The sequence below is a fragment of the Amblyomma mixtum genome, chromosome 1 (genome assembly GCF_055824585.1).
Source record: "Amblyomma mixtum isolate Tamu chromosome 1, ASM5582458v1, whole genome shotgun sequence".
In the NCBI taxonomy this organism is placed as follows: domain Eukaryota; kingdom Metazoa; phylum Arthropoda; class Arachnida; order Ixodida; family Ixodidae; genus Amblyomma; species Amblyomma mixtum.
In genome coordinates, this window is record NC_143012.1 from 268,039,239 (window position 1) to 268,053,430 (window position 14,192).

A 14,192-nucleotide genomic window follows, 5' to 3' on the forward strand; every position below is an offset into this window, starting at 1 on the left:
TTCAACAGCACATGGCTCTCGGGAAGGCCAAAAAATGTATGCAAAAATGCCTGAAGTAATGCTTAAACCCTTTCAGGCTTCAATCAGTGGCGAAGTGTTTTAAAGTCAGCGGAGAGATAGAACTAGAACATAATCTTTGCGTTATGCTGATCCGGCGTTAATGATGTTCACAATCCCTCGGGAGCCCCGTCGGACCACCCATTGTTATGTGGCAGTCCTGGGTTTTCTACTGACTTTATAGATGGTGGCACTGAAACAACGGTACAGAAGTAGGAAACACATAACAAGCCTGAGTTTGTATGCAGTCATGCCACAACAGCACAAGTGCTTAATTATTTTCTCGTTTTACACAAGATGTACGGAATATACCCAGTTGTGCCCCCCAAAACTGGAAACTGACGTACGTAAGCATTACTGGCAACTTAAAGGCTGATCAACTTGATTGTCGGCTCGCGACCTGAGACAACACACCCGGAGTGTTGTATCGCTTTGATACAACATGAGAAGCAAAGCCTTCTCGTGTCTCAGCACGATGTTGCACCTTTCGGCAAACGGCCAAATGCAAGGCACGGAGATGGCGGTTCCGGCTAGCCAAACGGGCCGCAAGGGCACGCAGTCTGGCAACAAAGGCATCCAGGGCAGTCACGTCTCCCCACGGTACTCGCTGACGCAACGCCCCGGTCAGCTCCTCGGCCAGTCCCAGCATCAGCGGCCGCTGGCTAGGCACCATCTGGTCAGCCACCGAGCTGTAGAACGAGGCCACCTGCACGCAGGGTCCGAGAAGCAATTTGCACATGCTGAGGCATCTGAGAGCGACGTTAGGGAAGCAGGGTTCTTCAGAAAGCAGTCCTAAGAAAGAAAGGACGCGTGGTCATCGAATGGCCCAAGCGGCAGTGTTCTGTGACGACCTAATAAATCCGTGGAGAGGTCTTGAGCAGAGAAATCCGTACGTACTGTCTCTTGCAAAAGTTTACTGTCCACCGTACTGTAAACTTTTGCAACTTACGGCACCTGTACTTAAATATGGCCAGGTGTGTATCGATATATAGGCCAATTTAGGTTCACTCCAAGAGCGCAGCCGCCTTGAAAAGTCTGGCCAGTTATCAACAGGATCTCTTATTTATTGCGGCGTAGCAGAGAGTGGCAGAAAATCACGTAGGCAGATGAGATTAAGAAGTTTGCGGGGATAGGGTCGCCCCAGCTGGCACAATATAGGGTTAATTGGACAAATATGGGAGAAACCTTTGTCCTGCAGTGGGAGTAGTCAGTCTGATGATGATGATGCCCGACTTTAACCTTTTCGTGCAGAAGAAACAAGTCCATGAGAAGCTTTCGCTCTATGGATATTAGCCTAAGTATTGCAATCTGAGCACTACAATGACGTCTGGAAACGGCTAGAAATTGTCTGTATAAATGATAAGCATTCCGCAGGGTGTATATTCCTAACATCTATACCGAAGCAGCTTCGTGATCTCTCACCTGCTGTAGATGTCGGGCCCGATGGCCGACACGAGCAGCGGTATCCTCGAGTTGACGCAGTGGTCCCGGGGGAAGGCGGCAGCCCAGGGCTCTCAGCTGCCGCGCCTCGGCCGCTATCGACGCTAGCCGCGGGCTCAAGCTTACCCGAGGTCGACCACCTGCGCCTAGAACTAGGGCGGGCTCTTCTTCCTGTAGGCTGCGCACAGAGATTCACTCTCATCAGTTGCTCCAGTTTGACGAGAGAACACTTCTCCTTGTACCGCTTTGCATTGTAAGAAACTGTAGTAATGAGCGCCTGATACACTATGTCGACTCTGCGGAATGCCGCACTAACGATGCTTCTGAGCGTTAAACACGCTGCGCTGCATCTTTTTCTCTCTTCGGGTATAACACAGGTTAGAGCCGCAGATCTTTTGCCTGGAATTACTTTTTTGCAGTAATGTTTTCAGCGCCTACCTGATCCCAACCTATTTTTCCTCCTAGCGTCCTGCTCTGTGCACCTCTTGCTTCCTTCCCACTGCATGCATGACCAAGCGATTGCAGTCTTTTAGATTTCTTCTTGTTCACGTTACGAACCCTCCGGAAATCCGCGAGTCGTTACTGCTTTGCGAGGGCAGGAGTCAGCGCTATGACAAATATGGCAACATCAGGCTTTGCATGAAACAGTAACACATATGTCAGAACGTTTTGCACTCACGACGCGCCCTACATCTTGACATTCACGATGTGTGTACTACCAGCAAGAAATGAAACGAGAACACAAGAACACAAAAATATTGGTTGCTGAAGAAGAAATAGAGGTGAGGTGCATACTTTCCCGAAGCGGTATTCGCGCCATCGAAGTGAAATCGGTTTGGTTTATGGTTTGGTTTATGGGGTTTAACGTCCCAAAGCGACTCAGGCTATGAGGGACGCCGTAGTGGAGGGCTCCGGAAATTTCAACCACCTGGGGTTATTTAACGTGCACTGACATCGCACAGTACACGGGCCTCTAGAATTTCTCCTCCAAAGAAATTCCAGCCGCCGCGGCCGGGATCGAACCCGCGTCTTTTGGGTCAGCAGCCGAGCACCATAATCACTGAGCCACCGCGGCGGCCGAAGTGAATTCGAAAAATTTTCACGAGCACATCGAAACGAGAAAATTTTAGATGAGGCAGACTGAATACTAGGGCGAAGTGAAATCGAGTGCCCAGTATTCAGTCTGCTTCGTCTAAAATTTTCTCGTTTCGATGTGCTCGTTTCACTTGTCGTATTCGTGTTTCATTTCTTCCTGGTAGAACCTGCAGCTCTGCTTTATTATACTGAAAACAAAAATGGCCATAGACTGACAAGTTCAAAACAGAGAACTGGCCTCAAAACATGGAGGTCATTCACATTTTAAACGCTTGAGCATTTTACCAAGGTGCGGTGCACCCTGGAAGGGGCCTAAATGGTGTAACCCACAAAATACTGCAATGAAAAGAACGATGATCAAAAGTTTTCATGAACTTCAAAAAAAAGCAAAAAAAACGATGTCAAAACCACCTAAATTGTTAACAGCTCCAGGGCCTCAACAAGGAGGCTATACCGGTTGTCCCGCCTAAGATTAACCAAGATTTAAAGAAACAGTGCGGCCTATCTGAGTGAAACCGATTGAGGGCTGTTGAGAGAAGCGTGATCTAGTCTGCAGTTTTTTTCGTTCTCCAAAGTAAATAATTAGTAAGTACTAATTAGACAATTTTTAAATCTGCGTACTTTATGAATAAAGTGTCCGGCAAGAAGTTGCAGGTCGTCTTGAAAAATAACTGACTTAAATGTGCGCACCAAGCCAGGTTTCTCGCTCCTGCGAACTAAAGCTTGCAGGTACTCTACCTTGTCTTTAACAAGGGAGCAAAATTACTCATTGGCATCCACCCAAGCGCAGCCATACGGCTACAGCTTGGGGGATTCCCCTAAACATTTGACCCTTACCTTGTCTTGGCGGCGACCTGTTGGGCGCTGCGACTCCAGGCATCCAGACGGTCGGCCGCCGCCTCCCGCGCCTCGTCGCACGCCTTTTTGAGCGTCTGCACCAGCGGATCCCAGACGTCGCTGCCATCGTGCAGCAAGCGCACCACTTCTTGGGCTTCCTCCAGCTGCACACGACGCACAGTTACAGAATGGTTATTGCGGCTGTGCTCTCCGGGCAAAAAAAGGTCGCCTCACCCGCGTGCGAAGCTCCTGCAGGCCGACGATGTCCCTGACGACGTCTGGGACGCCCTGGAGGCTGCAGGAGGCTTGCTCATAGGACTTCTTCGCCTCGACCACGCAGTCGCTCAGGGCACGAAGAAGCATTTCCCTGAATGACGGAGTAAAGATAGCCAGAGATGTCTAAATTTTGACATCACCGCACGTCGGCTGCGCTCGGCTACTGAGCCGGAGTCCCCGGGTTCGAACTCGGGAACTCCGGCTCAGTAGCCGAGCGCCCTAACCACATAGCCCATTCTAGTGGAGTTCATGCGCGGTGATGTTGAAATTTAGACATGGGCTATGTGGTTAGGGCGCTCGGCTATTGAGCCGGAGTTCCCGGGTTCTAACTCAGCCGCGACGGCCGCGCTTCGATGGAGGCGGAACTCAAAGGCGCCCGTGTGCTGCGCGATGTCAATGCACACTAAGAATCCTCAGGTGGTCAAAACTATTCCGGAGACCTCCACTACGGCATCTCTTTCTCTATTTCTTCTTTCACTCTCACCTTCCTCTCTTCCCTTACGGCATGGTTCGGGTGTCCATCGAAATGTGTGACAAGTAATTGCTGCACCATTTTCTTTCCTCGAAAATCAATTTTCAAACTCGTGGCCTACGCAATGAAATATACCGCTTAAAATCATCCGTGCATGTTCAGCTCTATGCTTGGTCGTAACATCTTGGAGGTTTTAAAAAATATATTTCAGTTATGCGAAAAATTTAATAAATTTTTCTCACAGGGGCCACTGTTGTCTTCTACTATAAGTACGAAATGTGCATTTAGAACTCGGTGGGAATAGCTGTCACCTTTCACATGATGTTCTTTCACAGATATGTTAAATATTAATCTAGAATACGATTCTAAACGGTGCTCCCAAGTGCCTACCTTTCTGGGGCCAGCTGAGCCTGCACATCTGGATGTTTCAGCAGCTCAGAGTACGACTTGCACTCTTGTAGTAGCTGCAATAGGCGAAGAAGTGCTTCATTTATTATTGAGTCACGCTGCAGGCATGACTCACTCCGAACTAATCGCTTTGAAGTGTGCGTGGTCAATCAATCAATGAGAAAAACCTTACTGCGCAGTCAGATTAAGACTTCGATAACCGCTATTTTAACGATCCCTAAAAACGGGCACAAGTAAACCTATACACAGGAAAAGCGCTGTTCTATCACTATGTCGGTGGTAAAGTGCTTGTCTGCTTTTATGCGGACCTATCATCGTGTCTGTCGAGCTCATAAAGTCTGACGAATGTCATTAACAATGACTACAGCGCACGAAGGTGACTAGTGAAGCCAGGTGACAAAGCCACACTTTGCACAGTCAGAAACATAAGGAAGCTGGTACGCTTCCATGAGTTTCGATGGATGAATGTCATTAGAAGTACTACAAGCGGTAAAGTGCCTGCATTGTTAAGTAATGGCAGCAGGGATGATCACTGATCACACAAAAGCGTATGAGACGAGGAGGCTTGCGGCATCGAGCACACAGTTGGCATGCCTTTGTGCGCAAAGAATTGTGTCTCAGTGCCACAGAGGTGCCACACATTCGCAACGCTTTGTGAGTTCGTCCCAGTGTGGGAGAGTGAAGACTTCCCTGCCGGGTAAACGAATGGCAAGCGCATCCTGCGAATTTCTGGTGTTATCATCGTGAACAGCTAAGGACATGCTGCGACTCTCTTTCCGCAAGCAGCTAGAGTCACGTTGCGTTCGAAGTTGAAACGAGAGCAGTTTTCTCTGGCCACAAATGGCATGCGAGAAAGCGCTCTCCTAAGAAGCCAGGGCAGAACTGATTGTGATTTTGCTTCCATCGATGGTGGCATGCCTGTGCACTGTAAAAGTTTCAAGGAGTGCGTGCCGGGACTGACCGGCAGGCCCGTGGTCCTGAGCAGGCGGTCCCTTAGAGTGGCGGCCGCCCGTGCAGCCATCGGGGACAGCCACTGTGCGTGCAGCGCCATAGCGGCCCTCCACTGGGGGTCCGGGTCCGGGAGGCGCGGCGGAGCCGGCAGGGGTTCAGAGGCCGGAGGCGCAAGGCGCACCAATTGCTCCTGCGCCGTGCGCGCCTGCAGCAGGGCGCGCAGCCGGCCGCCCAGAACGGAGTCCGCGCTGGGACTGCGGCCGCACGCGGAGAGCGCCTGGCCCAACTGCTGCTGCAACTGACTGAAGGGAGCGCGCCAGGGTTCCAGGTCGCCCAGGAGGGTCTCCAGCCGAGCCGCCAGGCCACGCCCTGAGAGTGCCGTTCGAAAGAACAGTTCAGAGCTGCCTGCTTTTGACTACGAGAGAAATATAATCCTTCACAGAGGCAGCTAAAGACTTTCTTTCGTCTAAATGCCATCGCAATAATAATGTATGTTGTAACTAACTTTCTTTTGAAGCTGTCTTGTCAAATAGTGCGTAGTGTCTGAAAAATGAAGAACGAGACACAGACCGAGGTGATGTATTTTCAGGCCCCTTAAGGGTGAGTGTTCTTAGTGTTCTTTATGCCTTTTTTGGTCGACCCTGGCCAAGTGGCACGTGACACAGGCGCGACGCTCGAGCTAAGCTCAGCTACGCCTCATTGTCGATGGTTGCATGAGGCCTGCGTTGCTGCTTAAGGGGCTATCTAGGACAGCCTGAGCCAAAAGGAGCCCCATGATAGAGGCAGCCATATGTTGCCAGTACATTAGTCACTCCCAAGAATGCGCTACCACTGCCCATGTCATCCAGGCAGGTCTGAGGGTCAGTTCACTTAAAGGGGAGTGGGTGCGGTGCGGTGCAACTGTCACTGTCGCCTATTCGTCGGACCGGGGTCGACAAGATCTCGCTATATTTTGTAGCGTGAGCTACACTTTCCGTGGATGAGCAGTTTCGCGTGAGAGTGGATGAGCCAAGCTGCGCATGCAAGGGAAGCGAGTGACGTCCGAGCTGCGCAGCTGCTGCGCCGGCGCCGCCGCTGCGCGGGGGAGAACCGCCAGCTGCGCATTCGAGAACCGTGACGTCATAGACCTGGCAGACGTGCCGGCGCCAGCGCGTGTTCCAGAGGGCCTATGGCCTATGGCTTCAGCGCAACGTTTCTGGCACAACGTTGTCAACGCCAACGCATGCAGTGCACACCTGTAACTACCGCCACTTCGCTTAAAGCAGTGGTGAGGTGTCCACTGTTCCAAGAGGGCAGTTATGCGCCTTCCCTACGGTTCAGGTGTCCACCGAGATGTGGACACCTCGCCCTCACCTCACGCTACGTTTATCCTGGCATAGCAGAGCTAAGCCATTGACAATTTTTTCTTCGTTCTTTTCAAGCTCCAAGCCTTAATGTATGGTTCTCGATTGTGGTTGGTCTTCAACAGACTGTACCACCCCTCAGCCATCAATTTTCCCACGTTCCTCTTGGAAAACGCGTGCCGCAGGAGGTGAATTAGCTAGCCGCTTCGTCCACGACTAGAAGGAGGTTAAGGGAACGGTGTGTCTTACCAGACGGAAGCATATGTGCAAAGCACGGTCACTGCCCTGGCGAAGGTTAGCGAGTGCCACCAGACAGGCTGCGTTTGCCTTACGCCTCGCATATGTAACCAACACCTGAGGCCGCATAAGAAACGTGTGCACGTCATATAAGATTTTGCACTATAAGAACATGCATCTCGAAAGTATGGGTGGGACTTTAATCGGATAATTCTTATGTTCAATCGAATGCTCTGTTGTGCGAGCTTTTTACGAAGCTGTTATACAGAGTCCTCCCCGGTGGATTCATAGCGGAGACCACCAACATCCGTACAAGTGACAGCGTAAGTCTCCAACATCCGTTCACGTGACCATCACGTGATTGTCACGCGAGGCCAAAGCTATGGCCTGCGCCAGGAACGCGATCTTGTGCCCGCTGCGATCGCTGTGGCATAGTTGTTGTAGCCCAGGCTGCTACTAAGTCTTCGATACTACAGTATATCTTAACAATCAGCAAAAGGCAGACATCAGTCCAGCGATAGCTTTCGCTCAGTTTAGCACAGCAGAGCGTTAGCACTTGGCAGTTCTTTTAGGGCAGAGATCCGATGGAAAGAAATCCTGGAACTGGAGTGGCACGTAAATGTATGAAAGTATGAACTGAAGCAATGGTCATGAACAGTGAATAGCGGACACTACCAACCAGAGCAAATGCGACGAACTTACAAACAAACGCACCCTAAACCTTGCGTAGACCCTATTTCTACACTCTCTTTGTATTCTCATTGCCCTTTCGTGTGGCTAAAGTGTGCATTCTTACTCACGCATATAGTAATTTGCTCCCTTCAGAGCCTTTCCCTTCTCTCGCTGCGGCAAAGGATGCGATTGTCCAACTGTGCACGAGCTGGCGCGTAAGCTTCACCGCATATCAGGCATGCACAAAGGCGAAGATAAACTAAGAAAGTGCAGGTGCTTTACTTGAATGGCAAGTGGCGCCACCGTGCGGTTCCTATGTTCATTTCATAGTAGCTATGTATATGATTAGTCTCTGTCATTCACTCCAGCAATGGCCCGAATTTCCTGCACCAACCTTTCCTGCGTAAAGCCAAATGGCACAGCCAAGCCGCATAGTGATGTGCTTGCACAGAGATCGACGCTACAATGTGACGCATTTCCTAGGCAATTCCAACTCGCACGCCGCATAGATCACTCTTCTGGTCCTTGACAACTTTTCTAATCAACGCCATTACAACGAAGCTCTCACCCAGAGCATCGTGGAGCGACTCCAGCGGCTGAGACGAACGTAGGTCTTCCGTCAAGGCCAGACCCGTGTCGAGCCAGTCAGCGCACTCGTCCAGGCTCACCGAGGCCAGGGCGCACCAGTGCTGCTCTAAGGCCGCTCCATCCTTGTCTGCAAATCGTGCGATAAAAAAGAAAGGAGTGCAGCAGACATATTTGACTTAGTTCGCATTCAGCATGTCCAAATAATAAATAAGCTGCAAAGTGCGAGTTTCCCTATTGGGGCGAAGTAGGAGCGACAGTACACAAATATGTTGCCGCACATTGTGGCCTTGTGAGTTAGCGCGCTAAGGTCATCAGTCCAGCAACCTAAGGTCTGCGCGCTCAAAAAACAACATCCATACCTGCCTGCGGTTCGCGATTCTTTCTTTCTTTCTTTCTTTCTTTCTTTCTTTCTTTCTTTCTTTCTTTCTTTCTTTCTTTCTTTCTTTCTTTCTTTCTTTCTTTCTTTCTTTCTTTCTTTCTTTCTTTCTTTCTTTCTTTCTTTCTTTCTTTCTTTCTTTCTTTCTTTCTTTCTTTCTTTCTTTCTTTATTTCTCTCTTTCTTCCTTCCTTTCTTTTCTTCCTTTCTTTTCTTGCTCTCTTTCTTTCTTTCTTTCTTTCTTTCTTTCTTTCATTCTTTTATTCGAGGCAAAATCATACAATTGCCTCAGAAGGCATAGAAAAAGGCCGGAGAGTGCTTGACTAGGTTATGCCACCCTGGCAGCGCAGGCAGCAAATTCGATCATCAGGTACTACATGCCGCTTTCAATACGCAAAGTTATCGTAAACGCCCTTGGTTATAGCATACTGCGCTATGGCATAACGATTTATGGTCACTGTGCAGTTCGCTGGAAGTGCAGGATTAATTCTCTCCTACGATCTTTATTAAAAAATATCGGCTATGATTTAGGCCTTCCCTCCAATTCTGATCTCTTTAAGGTATTTTCTCTACCTGATTTTGATCGCCTTTTGATGGAAACGATCGTCCTGAAACATTTTTGGCTTAGTGACTATAAGATTCCGTATGTTCCCACACGGTCTCTTCGACCGAAGGAACCTTTTTGTATTCCTCGACGGTCCACAAGATATGGAAGGCGTGTAAGAGATTATTACGTTCCCTTTCACTTTAACAGGCTACCTCCAAGTGTTCGCCGGGCAAAAACTAAATACAAAATAAAAAAGATGCTGCGATACATTAATTAGAGGGTTTACGACATCATGCATGTGCTTTACCACCTGTCAAGTAAATCTTGTGATTTCATTGGTTACTGCTGTATTTATTGCACTGATCTGAGGTATTGTCATGCCACTTTGGTTTTTCTTCCTTGCGATTTAATCTGATGAGGATATTTTTTTCCTTCATGTAACATGAGTCTTGTGTCTATTTTGTTCTCACCGTCATACTAATTTGATGTCCGTTATTTTGAATGTGTTTTTTTTTTTTTTGCCTGTGTGTATGTCTGCGCGGTTCCGCTGCCTGTCGGGCTCTGCCGCTCAAGCCCTATGAGGCTTTGGCAGGCCGGATTTCTGTGCATTTTTTTAAATATTTGGCGCAATAAAGTATTATTATTATTATTATCTTTTACATAACGCTACACAAGTGCACCTTGTCAATATACTGACCCAATACCTTACATCAATGCACATAGAGTAACAGCATTCTACTCCTTCATGCACTTGTAGTTATTCATGAGGGAGGACAAGGGAAAAACAAATGTGTACTGCATCCACACTAAACCAATTTCACACACACCGGAATAACTTTCACATGCTTGCATGAAGTATAATGATGTATAATCATATGATGTATAATTATATGTACCCATGTGCTGCCTCTGCTGTCAGGGGGGCATAGCCTAGTCAGGCCCCATCCGGGCCTTTTGCTATTGCCTCCTGAGCCAATTTGTATCAAATTGTCTCAAATAAAAAAGGAAGAAAGAAAGAAATGAAAACACAATGTAATGCAGAAGCCTGACGCCAAGAGTTGGCTCAGGAGTAAGGTTTTTCATCCTATGCTCGAAGAGAAATATTCCTTTTATTTTCTTAAATTGCTTTGCAGAGATTCTATAATTCAGTAAGTTAAGCATATCAGTGTACTCATTCAAGAGTTCTGGGGTTAGTGACGATAATCTCTGTAAACCATAATTGGTGCGTGATCTGGTCTTGACTACTAAATTCTGCAGTAGTCCCTATGAGGATAATTAACTTGATATTTTTAGCCTGAAACTGCGTTCTGTTTACTTGGAATTGGCGTAGGGCTTCGATGGATAGTGTTTCTTGATTAATCTGTTTTATCTGAAGTATGTTATCACTGGCAAAAAACGGAGCAGAAGTTTCAGTCAATGGTACGTTAGATGGAGTCTCTTTAATTGGCTATCAGTTAGCTTTCGTTCGCTATCACCATTCCTTAGCACTCTGCTGTGGTCAGTTATGAAGCTCCCTCAAGGAAGACGGATTTCGGAAAGCTCCGCTTTTATTATTCCTTTTATTCCCTCTTCCACGCTCCCTTCGGTACTCCATTTTGATACCTGAGTGCTGTTTAGAGCGTTGGTGCTTGACACTTAAAACTGTTCCTCACTAAGAAATTTTCAGGAGGTGACAAAGCACCCCTACTGCTATATCGAGTAGGCAGTAGACATACCACATATGTTGCGTATTTTCATAAACATATATACACAATGTACTTCAAACCATTTCTAACCGCGCACCCTACTACGAACTCGCTATATTTACTGCAACGACCTATGACGTTATGAGGTGCGGTCCTGGGCGAGCAATGCACATCAGTGCGCGTCGTTAGCACTATCTCGCACTTAATCCTCATTTGCTCAAGCTTTTTGTCTACGCTGAGAAATGATTACCCACGACTGCCCACCTATTTAATGTCGCTAGCTGGTCGTTGTTTGAGCAGCCTATATTAGCTAAAACATTATATATAAAACCTATTTGTTGCAGGCAAATTTGAAATGGCCCCTGAAACTGTTCGCACTGAAGTTAAGAAATGTCAAAGACTGATTACTATTGAATCATCCAACATCCTCTAGCAAAAATGTTCGATAAAGCTTATGCAACGACAAAGATATCGGAGATTAAAAACGATCATCTTCCATTTCTCTCTCAACTAGTACACAGGAGGGAGCCAGAACAAATAAATAATAGAAGCCGTGACCCCTCTCCGCCCCTTGCCTCGATTATTTACTTTTTTAGTGCGAAAGCACTACCTCACTAGGAAAGATGAAAAACCCGAGGTATGCGTGAAGCCTCAACCTTTGACGGAGCGCCAGCGGCAGAGGGCTTATGCAGCTGCTCCGTGCGCGCGGCTGCCGATAGCGAATGACGATACGATCTTGCATGCAGTTGCTTTTGAAGCGGTGTAGCTTCAAGTGCTTTCGCACGTCCTACTCGGTTTAGCTACGTTAAAAAACCCAACCATATTTTTTTACGCCACACAGTGCAATCTCCATCTGACCGCGCCCCCGCTTCCTTCGTCCACGAACGTACTAGCGGTTTTTGGTTGCTAAGTTGTACGTGGTAACCCATGCGCAATAAGACAAGACCAGGTGCAAATGTTGAAGGTGCATTACAACGCATATTTACAAAGTTCAAGGTCAGTAGATCCTGTGCTACTCCTGCCGCTGAGTGGAAAATTGTGACTGCATTGCACCTTTGACAGTCAGTTTTCGCCTTTAGCAGCATTACTCTTCTGACCCTCAAGTGAAGATTGGCGCATATAAGGACTGTGAGTTGCGCGCAGGATGTTACTGAGGTGCACTCACCACGTGGTGCCGCTGGTTCGTCCCTGGCTGTCCCCAGGGCGGCCTGCATCAGGACATTGCGAGCGATGACCACGAACCAAAATGCAGTTTGTTTCTTGCCAGCGAGATTTTTTAGCTGCCATCTTATTAAACAAATGGACAGATTGACGCAATCCATGCAACTGTGGAAGGACTTTTCTTACGGCCGCCTTCGTGCCTTTTCAAAGTGCGACATTTATGAACCACTGAATATTCCAAGGCCGATACTGCGATCAGTAGGGAACCTCACCGGGTGGTCACTTCGAATATAAGCGTTTACAATCTCGTTATTTTTTCGTTCGGTAATTATACTGCCGTCCAAGTAAGTACGACATGGCTAAGGGCTGGGACGTCTATGTTGTCTGTAAAACATTGATAGAACGAAAATAAGTCGGTTCTACTTCGCATATTCTCTCGCGCTCTGTTAAATCCCCAGTGTGTTTGGGCAACGCCCTGCGCTGTTTACCTTAACTGCATGTTGGCGGCTCAGGGCTTCTTTTTGGGGGGTGACCTACAAGATTATTTATTTTCCAGTTCCTGAAGTTAGAGTGTCGACCTACAAAAACAAACCAACCAGTTTAGGGGTAAACACGGCAATCATGCTAAGCTTACAGTAGCTTGTGTCTTAAAAGTCACGTCGGTAAATGCGGGAGTCATGTTGAGCTGACATTCAGCGTGCGTCATAAAAGCAGTGTAAAAGTTATTTACGACCTTTTTTCTTTTCCTTCTGTTAAGAATGCACCTTGTTTATTTTTCTTCCGTTAAGAATGCAGTTGACTGCATTTTAATTGAACAAGGCTTGAAATAGGATTCTTACACAACTTTTGTTATTTTAACTTGTAGCTTTTGCCCTTTGGTGGTTATGGCTGCCAGTTTTTCTCACGAGTCGCCCCTGCTTAAAATTCGCGGTGGTGCGCGGAAAAGAAAGTACGAGCATGCGCAACAACTAATATTTGCTGTATTCCTGCACTCTGACCTTTATTAATCCCGACGAGCATCAAGGATTACCGAAGCACTGCTAGAAAACTACGCATAAAAATAGAATCAATTGCCTAGATTTGCGGCGTTCATTGCATAGTCCACATATGCCTTCTTCCAAATACCTCATCCTCCGGCCAGAGACGCCTTGTTTGGAGTAGCATGCGTTTCCGCATCCTCCCTACTTGCAGCCTCAGCAAGCGATTTTACACGGTATCCCTTGAGCTAGCGCGAGGAAAGCCAGCAGCCCTTATGAGTGTATGCCCAAGCAGCTGTTGGCTATCGTATTCATGCAAACGGACTAGGGCTAGAGCTGAACTGCACGTACAAGAGAGGACGCTCAACAATTCCACTTGACAGCAGTATAAATGAAGGCTGCACCAGTTTGAAGGCCTCTGGTCGCACTAAAGAACAGAGTGCATACGCACCTGCAACTGGGCGAGGCTGGTGGCAAGGAGTGGCTCTGAAGCCAGCAAGGGCTGGAAAACGGAGCGCAGACAGGCGCCCAGTGAGTCTGCGACCGAAGGTGCTAGTAAGGCACACACTCCGACAACCGCACTCAGGTTCTCGGCTGTCAACACCTGAGGCCTCCGCTTGAAGAACACCAGCTGCCGATCTCCGCCGTCCTCGAGCGCCGACGCCTGCATCCATGAAACAAACGCGCGTTCCAGTGAAGAGTTTGGCTGGCAACACAAGTTTTCGTGACAGTTCACGGCAAACCACAAAGCTCGGGCCCTTCATCGATGTAGTAGTTTCTTTTTTGACAAAGCAAGAAGGAACCAACTGAGCTCAAGGAGCCTGTGTGTATCATGAAGGTAGCTCTGCGACACTTTTCATACTATAGTCTCTATAAAGCTGTGCCATGGTTCTCGATACTATACGCATAACATTAATAATGAGCGTTCACACCTCTAGAATGGAGAGCATGGCTGACGAGCCTAAACGTAGCTTGCCGGTTGGCACGTGCCCAATGCGAAAATCCTACTTCGCAAATACGCGGGACAGAGCGCTTATCCCGCGGACATACGGAATGCCTGCGCTGGCGGGA

The 14,192-nt window shown here is 48.0% G+C and overlaps 1 protein-coding gene across 1 annotated transcript in view; it reads right to left on the reverse strand.

The window, feature by feature from the left end:
- Window positions 1–12,197, reverse strand: part of LOC149371648 (cytoplasmic dynein 2 heavy chain 1-like) — a 42,416-nt gene extending 30,219 nt beyond the window's left edge. Inside the window, exons 1-8 of the mRNA XM_089580899.1 lie at window positions 12,149–12,197; window positions 8,357–8,503; window positions 5,547–5,905; window positions 4,568–4,641; window positions 3,664–3,796; window positions 3,430–3,593; window positions 1,480–1,675; window positions 542–763 (exon numbers count right to left, since the gene is read on the reverse strand). Of these exons, the coding sequence (XP_089437025.1) occupies window positions 542–763; window positions 1,480–1,675; window positions 3,430–3,593; window positions 3,664–3,796; window positions 4,568–4,641; window positions 5,547–5,905; window positions 8,357–8,503; window positions 12,149–12,197 (1,344 nt within the window). The remainder of the gene's footprint in view (window positions 1–541; window positions 764–1,479; window positions 1,676–3,429; window positions 3,594–3,663; window positions 3,797–4,567; window positions 4,642–5,546; window positions 5,906–8,356; window positions 8,504–12,148) is intronic.
- Window positions 12,198–14,192: the final 1,995 nt, after the last annotated feature.